At 35.6% G+C, this 15,931-nt stretch overlaps 1 protein-coding gene across 2 annotated transcripts in view; it reads left to right on the top strand.

The window, feature by feature from the left end:
- The window catches only part of LOC145672069 (polyamine-transporting ATPase 13A3-like), a 251,081-nt gene extending 235,540 nt beyond the window's left edge, over window positions 1-15,541 (top strand). For both annotated transcript variants that reach the window (XM_081741311.1, XM_081741310.1), the window contains exons 15-17: window positions 2,477-2,625; window positions 4,428-4,674; window positions 8,674-15,541. In XM_081741311.1, coding sequence (XP_081597437.1) covers window positions 2,477-2,625; window positions 4,428-4,674; window positions 8,674-10,022 — 1,745 coding nt within the window. In that variant the 3' untranslated portion in view covers window positions 10,023-15,541. The remainder of the gene's footprint in view (window positions 1-2,476; window positions 2,626-4,427; window positions 4,675-8,673) is intronic.
- The last annotated feature ends 390 nt before the right edge of the window (window positions 15,542-15,931 follow it).

Below are 15,931 nucleotides of genomic sequence, written 5' to 3' on the forward strand. Positions count from 1 at the left end.
TTCAGCTCGGATCGTACTTAAAGCAGTAAGTTTTGTTTTCGTAGCTTTGATATTGCAATGGGATATTAACTTTTTTAAGTATTCAGAGTTTATAATGAAGCCATGATACATTGGAAATTTGAATAATAGGGAATTTTTGGTGCCTAAATTTCAAGATACACCGCCACCCCCATTCTACTGGTTAAGACCAGAAACCTAAACAATTCTGGATGGATGGCTGCAGAATGCAAACTGCTTCAGATTGTGAAGCAAGAATATTAACTGTTTATCTACGCTCGTTTATTTATACTTCCATAGAAACTTTGCTGAACTCTCGTTTTACGAAGTAGGGAAATAATTTATGGAAAATATTTGAAAGGTGTTTTTACGACTTAAAAAAAACATTTTGCATTTTTTTTTCGGCCCACCCTAGTGTCCGCATACCCCAGTGTTGTTTGTTTCGTTGTACTTAAGTAATAAAATTTATTCTGAGATGGTATTCCCTGATATTTATATTATTAAAAATACAAAATAAAACAATTCATTCAGTTGTATACTTTAAGTTAGAGAGGGGTTTTTACCCGTCTCAGTTGGTAAGTAAAGTAACAAATATTTTCCTCAGTTATCGTTAATGACTAATCATGTTTATTTCTCTTGAATATTTATGTTTATTTCTCTCGAAACAGGTAATTCGAACTAGAAAACCCATGGACCAACAAGTAAGTGTTAGGAGAGAAAATGACAGAGCAGAATGCAATTGGAAGGAGAGTTCGACAGGAATGCTGTTTCTCACTTACATTATTTAATACCTATCTAGAAGAGATAATGAAAAAGAGCATACAAAATGAAGACTGCATTTCAGTAGGAAGTAGAATTATTAGGTGTATACGGTTTGGAGATGATATGGCGTTTGTTGCGGAATCTGAAAAGAAAGTCAATAAGATGTTATAAAACTTGAGGAAGGTCTGTGAAGAATATGGGATGAAAATAAATGTTAGAAAACTTGAGGAAAGGCTGTGAAGAATATGGGATGAAAATAAATGGTAGAAAACTTGAGGAAAGGCTGTGAAGAATATGGGATGAAAATAAATGGTAGAAAACTTGAGGAAAGGCTGTGAAGAATATGGGATGAAAATAAATGGTAGAAAGAGAAAAGCCATGGTGAATGGAACGAAGGGGTCGGTGTTAAATATACGAGGGGAGAGAATAGAACAGGTGGCTAGTTTCCGACACCTGAGTATTATTGGTGATGATATGAAGGTGAATGTGAAATAAAAGCAAAGATAGGAATGGCGAAAGAAGCCTTTAGGAGGAAGAAAATACTATTTTGTGGGACCTTGAACAGGGCCGGATTTAGCATTTTGGCGCCTCTAGGCCCAATAATTTTTCCGCCCCCTAGTCCGGTTAAAGTTACTTTCCTAAAAATCTTTATTAAAAAATTATTTCAGGCCTATATGTTAATTGCTTAAACACCACTCCACGATGCAGTTTTATCATTGCAAGTTTTTTGAGGAATTTACTTGGTTCTGGGCTTAACAAAATAATGTTAATGTATTAATAAAAGATTGGTGAACTTTACCAACAATTATTTGTTCCAATGAACTTCAAAATCAGAATGCTTTATTAGCCTGATTTTTTTTAATCAATTCAAAAAATATGTTAAGTTATGGCTATTTATTTTTATTTCTAGTTATTTTTTTTATTTTTTCTCTCGGCCGTGCGCCCCCTGGGAGCTTGCGCCCATAGGCCCGGGCCTATTGGGAAATCCGGCCCTGACCTTGAATAAAGAGTTGAGAAAAAGACTCATAAAATGCTTCGTGTGGAGTATTATACTGTATCGGACAAAAACATGGACGTTACGCAAAAATGATTAAAAACGACTGGAAGCTTTCGAAATGTGGGTATGGAGAAGAATAGAGAGAATTAGCTGGGTCGAGCGGAAGCCGAATGAGAGGATGTTAGAAATGGTGAAGTAGAAAAATAACAATTTTAGATACTATTAAGAAGAGGAAGAGAAACTGTTTGAGACATTGGCTAAGAAGGAACTGTATCATGAGGGACGTGGTAGAGGGCATGGTAGCAGGAAAGAGAGGGAGAGGACGAAGGAGACTACAATTAATGGACGACATCACAACAGAGAAACTGCACGTGAAGACAAAGAGGGTAGCTGAAAACCGTGAAACGCGGAAGCTTCTCAGTTGCAGCAAATGACGTGCCAATAATGGCAGAATACCTGTGATGATATGAAAACATATGTTCACAGACATTCCTTTTTCTTTCATATTGAGCGCTCTATTATTCTTGGTTATTGAACTTCCCCCCCCCCCCTTTTGTTCAGAATAAATTAAATGCCTTAAATGTACTGTTAGTTCTTCACTGAAGTTAGTGTTCAAAAAAAAAAAAAAAATCCCCGGTTTTTTCGCGTCTTGGGACGCTGTGACCCGAAAAAGTATGGGAAGCATTTATATAGGTTATCAATAATTCTTTTGTTTTACAGGAGACAACATGCTGACAGCTATGAGCGTTGCTAGGGATTGTGGCATTATACCATTAAAAGGCAGAGTAATCATTGTCCATGCAGTGTCGTCAGGGAAAGATCAACCACCAAAACTTTATTATACGTATAGTGAACAAATAGGATGCAAGGTAAGCAACAGTTTAGAATATTAAGAGAATTTACTATTTATCTCCCACTGCGAAGAGAAACTAATTTTCTATTATTTTGTAAGCTTTTCACCTTCTGTCTATCAGTTAAAAATTGAACTCTTTTCAGATACTGTTGTCAGATTTCGTATTAGCGACCAGAGAAGATAAGAGAGAGTTCATGATATACAAAGGTTTGGCAATGAAGTTCAGAAGTTGTACCCTGTAACTGCTAATGACAGAATATTGTGCATCATGTGGGATCAATAGTGTATTATTTTGTACAATATGTGGAGATTCGGTGGAGATCATTCGTGTCCTTTTCTCAGCATTGGACATCGAAGATATTCTGGTTCCCGTTGTCACAGATTCGTACATGGAACAAAAGGCAACCATTAAGTTTGCTGTAAGTTAGAGACCTCAGCAACAGAAACTTAGAAGTTCTTTTACATGTACAGTGCATAAATCAGTTCCAGTAGAGTAAAAAGTATGAATTATTATTGACATTGAACGACATATTGTTTAGCGCCATTAAATTTAGTTTCTCTAGAAAACTACGCATTTGTTCGAGCTTGATGTTGTTTATCAAGTGATATACTACTGAACAATATAGTTATACTTAATCATAGTTTTTCGCTTTCATTATTCAGTACTTGCTTCTGTCACAGTGAATAGTTCAATAGAGTATCCTTCACTATTAGTTTACTCGGGAACTACGCATGAGGATTCACGTTTACCATATTATTTTGTTTATCTTAATGATATTTATAGATTGGTGTGTGTCTCATCGTTGGACTTCGTTAATAATATTGTAGAGTTTAACCCTTTTGCTGTGGAATTAAATTTTCGGGTGGTTCCTGGAAAAGGGGCAATTAAAATTAAGCAGTCAAAGAATGAAATTTTCATATTTCCGTGATGGTTTAAAGACATTAAAATATCTATTAGAAATACATAAATTGTGTGAACGGCTGAACATAATTCAGTCATTGTATTTTCCCATAAATGATATGTAACACATGACTTGTAGCAAAATAATATGTCGTGAATGTTTGAAATTGATAGAGTGCAAAATTATACAATATTGTGTAACATTAGTACTAAAACGTTATATTTGAAATACATAAAGTCTATACATGGCTATGCAGCTATCTTGAGTGTCGCTGAGTGTCCCACTGTTGTCCGACGTTGTTTCCTGTTGTACTTAGCTAGCTTCAAACTCAAGACAATAGAATGACGCAAAGCTTTCGTATTCATTCGTACTGAATTGCAGAGTTCCAAGAAATCACCACTAGTTGCCAGCACAATGCAATGCATTATAATTTCCACATGTTCCGTATGGACGTTATATAATGAGTGACTGAAATCCAGTATCGCAACGGAAGAGTTAAATTTATTAGGAACGGGGAATGACGGAAACTTTATAACGAGGAACTGCATAATTTATGCTGTTTACTAACATTCTTAGGATCATAAAGTCTAGGGGACTCGAAGGGGTAGGTCATTCAGTTAGAATTTTCAAAGCGTGCCCACTTCTATCGATTCTAACTGGAAACTCAGTTGCAAAGAGACGATTACGACTTAGGCACACATGTGAGACAAATATTAAAACTGATTTGGCAAAAGTAAAAATACAAAATACAAACTGGATCCAGTTGGCTGAGGACAGATGTCAAATGGATCGTTTTTGTAAATGGGGCATTGGACTTTCGGGTTTCATAGGCTATAGAGTGAGTGCAGTATAAAACAGATTGAGTTTTAATTTAAGTAAACAGGAAAGATGCAACTAAAAGTTTATTTCATTTCAGAATAACGATGGAGGTCGTGGAGACATGGGATATCTGGCAGAAAATATGGTGAACGTGGAGCTGGGCAAGAAGGGCGATGTTCCACCATATAGTTTTGCTTTAACTGGGAAGTCGTGGTCTGTTGTAAGAGAATTCTACCCTGATATTGTTCCTCGTCTAGTTGTGAGAGCTGCTGTTTTTGCACGGATGAGTCCTGATCAGAAACAACAACTCATTCAGGAACTCCAAGCTCTTGGGTATTATGTTGGTAAGTTTACATGTAACAAATCTTTGTGATCCTCTCTCATTGCATTAATTGCAATACAACATTCTTTGAACAAATTTAGAAATATCAGAGTTCGGTCAGGCGAAGATATTTAAGTAATATGAGTACGAATAATTGTGAAAATTCTAGATCACGTTTCCTTTTTTACTTTCGAGCGACGAAAGAAAAGAAGAAAGTTTGGTAATCCTGATTAAAAAAGAAAAAGAAAATGGAATTCGAGATTTTAACTAATTTACTACGTTTCATGACTCATATATACCGAAAAAGTGTTTTTCGACATCCGTCTGTCCGTTCGTCCAGATGTAACTCATCTAGAGGCAGGGACGTACGCAAGGGGTGGGTCCTGGGGATCCGGACCCCATCCGAAATTTCGACTTTTGTGTAAATTTAGCCTAATTTTAAGGGCAATTTTAGGAATTTTAATATAAAATACCTTCATATACCCCCTCCCGAAATAAGTTCCTGTGTACGCTACTGTCTAGAGGTCATATCGTTCATTGTATCGAGACCAAATTTTAAACGCAAGGTTTTTATCTGATCTTCCAGAGCTGTTTTTCGAATTTTCTTCTTCCTAAAAATAAGGGTAGTTTACTTTTTAAAAAAAAAATCTCAAAAGCGGCTCTATTTTATTTTTATTGCAATTTTGCAAAAACAACTCCATCATTTGGTATAAGTAATTTCTTTGGGGAAAATTCAAAAAGAGACAGTTTATTCATGAGTGAGTTTTCTTTCGGACGATTTTATCAAAAATGGCTCGGCGATTTTGTTCACATGTCATTAATAACCTGACAATATAGCATAACAAATTGAAAAAAAAACATCTACGAGTAGTAGTATATTATTAGGGATTTTTTTTTCTTTCTTCTTCTTGGATGATTTTCTCAAAAAAATAGACGATTTTTCATACTTTATAAGTAAATATTAATAACGTCACAATGTGGTATAACTAAATTGTCCTGAAAAAATGTACGAGGGGTAGCTTATTCTTGGCTTTTTTTTTTTTTTTTATTTAAAAACAACTCAGGGGATTTTGTTCATATTCCATAACTGAATATTTCATTAATAACTTAACAATATGGCGCAAATCATTTCTGCTGAAAAATTACGAGGGAGAGTTTATTCTTGGGAGTGAGTTTTTCGGACGATTTTCTCAATATCGAGTCATATTATTTTGTTCATATGTCATAAATAAGTATTCCATTAATAACTCTATAATATCGCGTAAATTGTTCCTTACAGAAAAAAAATCCCAAGAGTAGTTTACGCTTGGAGATGAATTTCTGTTCAGATTATTTTCTCAAAAACGACACGGGTGTTTCTGTACCTATTTAATAAATAAATATTTCATTATTATTCTTATAATGTTGCATAAATCACTTAAATGAGAATATCCATAAGAGTTAGTTTACTCTTAGGGTGACTGTTGACTAATTTGTAAAATACCATTCACGCGATTTTATTATTATTTTATAAACAAATATGTCATTAATAACATTAACATACAGCACTAGTTATTTCTTAGGGAAAAATCTCAAGGGGTAGTTTACTTTTGTGGATGATTTTTCTTTCAGCGAAACTTTCCATACTCTTCAGAATTTCGTTCTTATTTCACAAGAAAACATTTCATTAATAACTACAGCACAACATGATTGTTTAAGGAATTGAAGCGAGAAAGTTTAGTGTGGTGGCCTGTGCCTTTTATTTAGGTTTATTTATCTTTTCTCAAAACTTAACCTTGCGTCTATAAGATCCTGCTTTTTCTTTCTCTTTCTTTTTTAAGTTTTATTTAGACAAAGGCATTAAGAATAGTAAGAAATTGAACTAATCGTTACTTTTTAACAACGCCTTTCTCAGTCTGTTCTATCTTATCTATTCTCTAAAGAATGCTGGCACTGGTAGGATGCCGAAGCGTAGAAGTCTTGCATTTCTAAAATCTAATTTTTAACGTCTTGAATCCGAGAAATATGTAATAATAATATACATAATGTCAGAGCGCAAAATTTCCGGTCGCCAGGTCGCCATTGACGACCTTAAGTTTAGAGCTGGCGACCAGTGTTTAGTAGGAGTGGTTTCTGTCTAAACTCTCAGGGTTGCGTAGTTTCTGTTTCGCACGAAAATAATTGTCACTGAATGAGAGAAAATACGGAATATTAAGTCTTCCATTTGAGGAGTTACTGTCTATTGCGACCCTTATCCTGATTTTGAGTGTTGCAATATCACAGACAGATGTTGCGTAAACTTTGTCTTTAACTTAAGCTCACAGGAAGAAGTCAAGGGGATTTATGTCTGGGGGCCTTGGTATTGAGCCATTTCTGCCAATCCATCGGTCAGGAAAAATTTCATCGAGAAATAGAAGAATATCAGTACTCCAGTGTGGAGGAGCCCCGTCCATACCACTCATTTGTGCTCTTAACATCTGGTGGCTGCTGTCCATACTCTCCTGAATATTCGTTGAATTGCGACGGGAGATTTTGTTTCGCTTTCTGCGACGGGAGATTTTGTTTAGCCTGAGCTGACGCCATTTTTAAACAAATGACTGTCGCACTGCAGTCAGCTGCAGTAGATGGCAGCACAGGCTGTGACACAATCTGGAACTATCGTGCAAGCGATGTTTTCAGACCACATGTTTCTATCATTCTTCGTTTTCTTGTTATGAATGTTTATCAGGGAGAGACTTTGTCAGCCCTGTATTTGATTTTTTTTTCCTCGCAAAATCCCGTTGTATATCAATCTACGAAATTGCCCGTGTTCATACATTTATTATTTGATTTTAAAATATGTAAATAAGAAGGCAATTGGTTGGTTCAGTGTTCCTTTCAGTACAAATGGTAAATGAGCCGTGGACTTACAGTTTAACATGCGATCCGAACCACATGAGTACCCACTAGGGTTGCCAACTCGGGGAAAACAAAATTACCGGCATCCCCTCAAAATTTCCTGATATAGACCTAAGTATGAAATATCTTTGTTCGGATCTAACCATGGGAACGAAATGCACTATCATGGATAAAAGTGTATTAGCATCTGTTTTCTGCATATAATAAGCTTAATAGATACATTGGTAGCTTAATAGAAAAGAAGGGCCATTATTGTACTCGTAGTTACGTAGGTGTTGGAAAGAGGAAGTTCTGGCGCCGGTCGACATTAGTTGACAAAACAATGGTTGAGGCTTCTTTCAGAAAAGAATTATTATTATTATTATTATTATTATTATTTTAAGAAAAGTTGTCATATACAGCAGCTAGAGACGAGAAATTAAACAATGCGACACACATTGCAGTAACAAAGTGCCTAAGAGTTATTTGCCAACAATCAATGGACAATTTAAAATATCGCTATATTTATGCCTCACAATTATGACAAATTATACACCTCTGTCTCTAATGTTGAAAATAATATTTCTCAATAAAATCTAATTGTAATCAAATTTCTGATTAAAAAAAATATATAAAAAAAACTAGATTAAAACATATATCGCTTAAATGTATATGTAGGTCTAATACAACGGAAATTTGTATTTGTAAATGCACAGTTGGAGCATTTGATGTTCGATGTTTTATTCTAGATTACAGATTTGAAAATGCCGGTCATAAAGGGACTGGCAAGAAGTTTGTACCGGCCTCAATCAAAATAATAATATTTCCGGCCAGGCTGATTAAATACCGGCCAATTAGCAACCCCAGCTCCCACCGGAAATCGAAACTGGGTCTCCCGCACCGAAGACCTACATGCTGATCATGTAGCCATGAAGAAGCTCAAACAAGTAGTCGAAAAAGCAAGATAGGTACGATGAGAAAAACAAGAGAGTTTGAAAACTATTTAATGAAGTTCTTTAATATTTATTTCGTGTGATAATAGCAATAATTTTATGCTAAATTTGCTTGGTTTATGTTACACTTTGCTGAAAAAAATTTACTTGAGAAACCTTATATGTGTATATATAGGGAATAATACGTACATATGTATTGTTTCGTGTTTCAGGCATGTGTGGAGACGGTGCTAATGACTGCGGCGCTCTGAAAGCAGCCCATGCAGGAATCTCGTTGTCTGAAGCGGAGTCTTCTGTTGCCTCTCCATTCACTTCGAAAGAACCTAACATATCGTGTGTACCTCTTGTGATCAGAGAGGGGAGAGCAGCTCTTGTTACGTCGTTTGGAATCTTCAAATACATGGCCGTATACAGCTTGACCCAGTTCGTCTCTGTAATGATTCTCTACTCGATCAAAAGTAATTTGACTGACTTGGAATTTTTATATATTGATTTATTTCTGATAACGTTATTTGCTTTCTTCTTCGGCCGAACAGAAGCTTATTCAGGGAAGTTAGTGAAAGACACTCCAATGGCCAGCCTTATTTCATTATCTCCCATATTATCAATTATACTTCAAATGTGCGTGGTTATCTTTTTCCAGTGGCTGTCCTTTTGGTATATACAGCAGTATGATTGGTTTACACCATATCATAGGCCGCCTGCCGAGTTACATGACGATGAAATTAGCGTCGGCTGCTACGAGAATTACGCCATATTCGCTGTTTCGATGTTTCAGTATATAACACTGGCTGTAGTGTATTCCAAAGGGGCTCCATATCGCAAATCATTATGGTCGAATTTCAGATTGTTGTTTTCATTGATAATAATGACCGCATTAAGTATTTATATCGTAATTTATCCAGATGAATGGTTGCAGGATTTTCTAGAGCTGGTAATGCCTCCAAATTTTGATTTTAGAATGGTTGTATTAGCCTTTGCTCTTGTAAATTTAGTAATTAGTGCCATTGTGGAGTACTTTATTATCGATTATATATTATTTCAAAAGTTCCGGTATAAGTTTCATAATATTCATAAGTCCCGAAGAAAATATCTGTCTATTAATGCCCAGCTGGACGAGGAAGGTCCGTTTTGGCCGCCGATCAGCAAAGAGGTTCCGGAAGTGATCCCGCATCGAGAGTTACCCGCCAGTCCAACAATGGAGGTTCGTGTGGATGTGATCTCAAGTGATGGACCTTTCGAACGAAAAGTGACTCGTCGAGAAAGTGGGGACCACAACACAGAACTTATGTTGAATCCTAAATCATTGTTAGAAAAATCCGGTGGCCTTAATCATACCGTATTGCCTGTTCATAGTATGGTCAATGGTGAAGTAAAGTTTTCGGGGAGTACCCATGCGCCTTCCGCTCCGCAGAATATCCCTGCTACAAATAACCGGAAGGACAGTAACATTCCAAATGACGGGAACGAATCCGTCGAGGAAACCAATGCTGTACTTAGCCGTTCGTTACAGGACGCTGTGGAACTGAGTAACATTCACGGCAAAGTTGATAATACGTGAGTGTTAACATTTCATGGTGAAAGAATGGTGTGAATGTACGTATTTATATATGTAGTGAGCCTTACTATCTTTGTCCGTTTCTCTTTTGAGTCTTGTAAACTGGAATCTTAAAGAATTCCATTCACTTTCTGTAGTGTGAAAAATAGAAGGCTGCGAATTTTGTGTTTTCACAAAATTGTAATTTTAGGATTGAACCAGCAATGTGAAATAGGTTAATTATACAATTATTTCAAGAGAAATGCTAAGCAGGGTTTGTTCAGCAAGGTAGGATTCAGTTTTTACACTCTATAGGTAAAACTTTGCAAGACTATTTACAATATATTTTGTGTCTGGTTTAGTTGGCGCTTTTTTTGAGTTGTGTACGTATTAGAAGTTACGTAATCTAAAAAAATCAACAATGTTGCAGTTTGTGCGGCCTACAGATGGCGTGAAATATGTATATGCAATAATGTATTTAACATGCATATATTCTGAACAAGTTATGTAGTATGTAAAGATATCCGCCGAGATCCGTACTTGGTAGCATGCCAATTATCCATGAGGGTAGAAACACATGAATTGGGAAGAAAGATGTAGTTTGTCAGTGGCTGGATTTGGTAATTATATTTTCTGAATGGACTCATCTGCTTCTCCCACTCACGAGTAGGATTTCGCATTTCGAGTCTACCAGTAAATAAATTCATTATTTTGGTACTTGCTAACGCAAGTGATTCATTGAAGGAAAGCATCTGTTGTTAAAATTACTCCCTCGTGAGAGTGTGCGTTATCCGTGCCATCTCTTGTCTTCTGATTGAATCAATTGGTCAGAATAACTTGTTCTTACTCTTAATAAAACTATCACGATCTCTTTCTGTTGTGGAGAAGAAAACACACCTTCCTAGCCAACTACACGATAAAGTCAGAAGTCTTGCGCTGGTTATGCATAGAAATCGCGTATGTAAGCCGGGAAAGCTTTTGAGAGTCACTGTACTGTTTGATAAACTTGTTAACAAAGATACTTTTGTTACTTTTAATACAATTTTCAAATCATTTAGAATGATGTGTCAGATAGGTATATATATATAAAAAAGTAACCTATTAACAACAGGCTATGTGTGGAATGATAATTTTATATTGCATTTTCTCTGTAAAAATCAATACATTATACCTCTCTTTACAAGCATTTTAATTCTGAATGTTGATCATTAGAAATGCTTGTATACCAGAGATGTGTTGATCTTAGTATGTCGTTACAAATGGACTTTTTATATACATATATATATTTGTCTTTTAGTTTGTTCCAATATATCCCAGTCTTTTTAAAACTGATTTTGGTATATGGACTTCAAAGTACTTGATTGTGTTCCGTACAAACTCATGTGAAATGTAAAGAAAGCTTTTGTTACTGTTGTTATTATTGTAATATTTTAATGGATAATGAAATGTAATGTTGCGTCTGTAGAAGAGTTACGCGGATCCATTGTTAACGAAGTATTTTTTTGAGGTACTTGGATAATAACAGTATAGGAACGATCTGCTTTTGATTAACGCATACCGCAGGTGTTATTTTATGCTTTTGTTTTTCCTCTTATCATAGAAATATTTACGAAGGTACTTTTTAAATGATTTTCTTTTGTCTGTATGCTAGTCTTCATGCTCGTGTGTTGTGTTGTTTGATACTTAATAGTAAGAAAGGTCAAAGCAGATACGATGAAATAAAAGAAATCGCCAGAATAAGGTTTACTATTATGAATTCAACTAATTTTCCTCAGGTAGTACTAGAGAAATTATGCATTACTGTTGTTATTTAAATATTGATTCCCACAATTATTACTTTGTCAACATACGCACGATGCCACAAAATGTCCTACTATCAGGTTGAGCAGTGCATGTTTATTGACACTTCCACTGGCGCAAATCCCGGGGGGCTTGAGGGTCATGACCCCCAATCTTGGAACTTTGGGGACTGTTCCCCTCAATGACCCAATTTGAAATGTGTTTTTTTGGGGAGAAATGTGATGGTTTTTGTCCGACTGCCACAAAGAAAAGTAAGATAAAATTGATGTCCCTTGCTGTATAATATACAAAGGTTCACCTCAGAAATCATTCATCTACTGTAATATGGGTCTAAACCCCTCTCCCCCTCAGAATAAACCACAAATATGCCCACTTCCCAATGTTGAAGACAACTCTGCTCTCGTGATCCTCCACAGCATTGTTTTTCAACTTCATAAATATTTGGAACATCGCTTTAAAAAAATGGAAACAGTCTTACCTGTCCCCCCCCCCCTTCTTCCCATGTTGAAGACATATTTGCGCCGCACACTTTTCTCTGGTCCCTTTCCTTGACGTTTGTACGAATACCGATATTTTGCTATTTCATCAAATTCATTATTGCAGACATATGTGGTACACTTTTGTTAAAATAAATAAACACCACTGGCCACTTTGAAAATCCGTGCACACTTTATCTGTACTTGGAATTAAGTCAAACAAGTGAGAATTTCTTCAGCTAATTCGGGGGACCGCAGTATCAGTGGTAGAGCGTTCACCTCTGGTGCATGGGGTTCTTGGTTCGATCCCACCTCACGCCAAGTGAGCCTCGTTGTAGATAAATACCGTGTGCGTGTTTTTTTTTTTTTCCGGGGTTCTCCAGTTTCCTTCCATTTTCTTCATTCCACCATTTTCATTTATTTATCATAATCACCCTCTTTTTTAAGCCTAGCCGGCATTACTGTGGAATGTAAAACTTAAAGATTTCATTTCTTCGGCTAATTCAGATCTTTATGTAGCGTAAAAGAGTTAAATTTTCTACTGTACGATTGCCATAGTATGCATTCTAAAGCAAGAAAGGTGGCCAAGATTTTTTGAACAAGACCCTACCACACATGTCTGCAAAAATGAATTTATGAAATAGAATAGGGAAATATTGGTGTAAACGTCAAGGAAAGGGAAAAATGAAAAGACGTGTCTATAACAATGAATCACTCTTTAAACTGTTGAACTGTGATTTTGCACTACAGGTACAGTCTGATTCGGAAAAAAAAATGCGTATGATTTAAAAATTATGTATTGTATATGCGTAATACTGTAGATTGGTGATACACGTGTTATCTTTGAATTAAAGAAACATGAACTCTTAGGCGGGCGATACACAATGGAATACGTCCTAGGGATTCTCTTAAGAGTTTTCTTAGGAAAAATGTTATAAAAGATCTTGTAGGAAATCTGTCTTTTCGTGCCATACACATAGAGATCTCTCTTGTCATAACGAATGAGATCGCTACGTGTTGATCCACAATGCATAGCAGTTCAAGTGGCTCCTATTGTAGAACACGGCAGTCCGAATAACATTGTATTATATTAATTATGATATTCAATGAAAAGAAAGAACCGTACAGTTTTCCGAGATCTCGTAAAGTTAAAACAAAAATAACTTTCCTTGCTTTAAATGATTCTCTAACACATGCTATAGTATTATTTTCTTACCGTATACCCAAATAATTGTACAAAGATAATACGCGTGTACATACTCTAATGCAGTGCTACGAGCTGATGTAAAGCGTTTATTGCTTTAATGGTGTTTAGTGTGAACAAGTTTGTTTTCACTTTCTCTCACCTGATGTCGCTTAAATCGAAACCTTAATGAATTTTCTTTTCGAAATATAGCGTGCTCTATACAAAAAAAAAAAAAAAAAAAAAAAAAAAATCTCATATCGTTCAAAACGTACGAAATGACATGCGATCAGATGCCACACACGTTGGGATTTTGACTCTAGGAAAACCGTGAGAGATTTCCTAGGATCTTTCCTATAGTGTATAGTACGCCTTACTGTTCATCTCTATAGGAAAACGCCATTTTGTGATGTCACGTATGTTGCCAGAAAATTTGTTCCTTGGAATTAGTCTTTGAGTTGACGATTACAATAAACCATCTACCATATTTTTATGTATTACTTCAGGAAAGAAAAAAGTTGGAATAGTAAATCTTGTTTTGGCCGTTCATGTATTATATTAAAAAATATACATTTATGAATTGGCGCTCTGTACTTTATTTTCTAAATAATAATTTTAATGTAATTGTATCGATGCATTATTTTTGTTCTGGATAACCATACAAAAAATTAAGACTGATACCATAGCTTCCTCGAGTACAAATGTTTCGATTATTTGAGAAACAAGCGAAAAACTCAGAGCAAACGTATGAAATTGAAAAGAAGCTTTAAAAGTGTCAATGTATTATTATTTTTCATAACATTTGAATTTTTGATTTTCATGTTTCATTGAAAAAACAACATAAATAAGTAATCCTATTTCAATTGCTTTCATTTACTTGAAAAGTAACTTTCTTAGTTCCTTTGTCGTTAATTATTTATAATGTTGGCCTTTCTCTTCAATAGAAGAGTTGGTATGCATGTGCTTTAACTGAGGACAAGTAATTCAAAGCAAAACTTTTGAGTTGATTGATCATTCCACAGACACGTTTAAACGCTTAAGATATCAGCAGGCCGAGTGCTACAGTATCAAAAGCTTGCAGAGGATTAATTTCTATCGAGATTTTTTTCATAATAAACACCTAAATTGAGAGTTGGCAGTATTTAAAGTTCTTTTGAAAGAATAACTTCGTTGCCTTCACGTTTATTGTTCCTCAAAAGGAACGAATTATTTCTTTCCATAATCATTCTTTTAACGCATATTTAAATAAATCAAGGGGGCGGCGAGTTGGCTCAGTGGCAGAGCGTTCACCTCTTGTGCATAGGGTCCCTGGTTCGATCCCAGCTAGCACCAAGTGAACTTTGTGGTGGACAAACACCGTGTGCGTGGGTTTTCTCGGGGTTCTCCCATTTTCTTCCACTCTCTTCATTCCACCATTTCATTCATTTCATGAGTCTCCAGTAGCCTAACCGGCATAATCGTGGGACGTAAAACTGAAATATTTCAGTTTTAAACAAATCTAATTTTGCCCAAAGAAATATTCTTAAGATTTCCAGATTTCGCTTTAAAAATTGCACATACTCTTTAACAGAATTTTCAACTCAATAAAATCATGGAAACAAATTTCTATTCAATCATTAAGCTAGGAATCTGTAGAAGATATTTTAAGTTTACGCTTCATTCTATCGTACTATAAAAATGTGCGATCCATAATGTCATATTTTCAAAATAAATTATCGGACTATTTCCTTTATCAGTTACAAATGAGAATAGATTATTCTAAATATCTTGTCCTCAGTTGAACATGGTGTGGCAGGAATTTAAAGAGTTGAAGTATGTTTTGCTTTGACCATCCAGCTTCCTTTAAATATACGTTACTTTTATTTTTGTAAACAACCTTATTTACTTAAAGAATATGTCGAAGTTCTGCAGCAGTCAGTATTTCCATATTCATATATTATGTACTGTACATAAGTGTGTTTGTGTGCGTGTACGTGTCTTAATCATCATCGACGTCATGCATCGATGTACGTTGCCCAGTGAAGTGGAGTATTGTCAGATTGTACCATATCAGAGTAAATTAAATTGAAGTGCTTTTCAATTGATTTTTGTTTTTCATTCACCGATAAGTAACTACCAGGCTGTACCGTAAGTTCCTCACCAAAACCACACTTTGTAACTATATCGCAACACAGACTAAGTTCCGTCAAAAGGAGGAGAGGTAACAACGTACTTACATTCACACAGATAGGATTATATTGCCAGCTATCCTGTGTGGAAATTGCAAATGGATCATTATCATAAGTTCTCTACTAAATTATTCTATCGGGTTTCTGTATGCACAAGGCCTCTCCAACGATTTGTTTCATTCCATTTTCTTCCTCTTGATCCATTTCCTGTCTCTCTTATCTTTCTTTTTCACATCCTTTCTTACTTCGTCGTAGTGTCTGTTCCTTGGTCTTCCTCGAGGCAGTTTTCTCATTTTCAGATATAAG

Source organism: Thermobia domestica, chromosome 15 (assembly GCF_964235325.1).
Source record: "Thermobia domestica chromosome 15, izTheDome1.hap1.1, whole genome shotgun sequence".
Taxonomy (NCBI): domain Eukaryota; kingdom Metazoa; phylum Arthropoda; class Insecta; order Zygentoma; family Lepismatidae; genus Thermobia; species Thermobia domestica.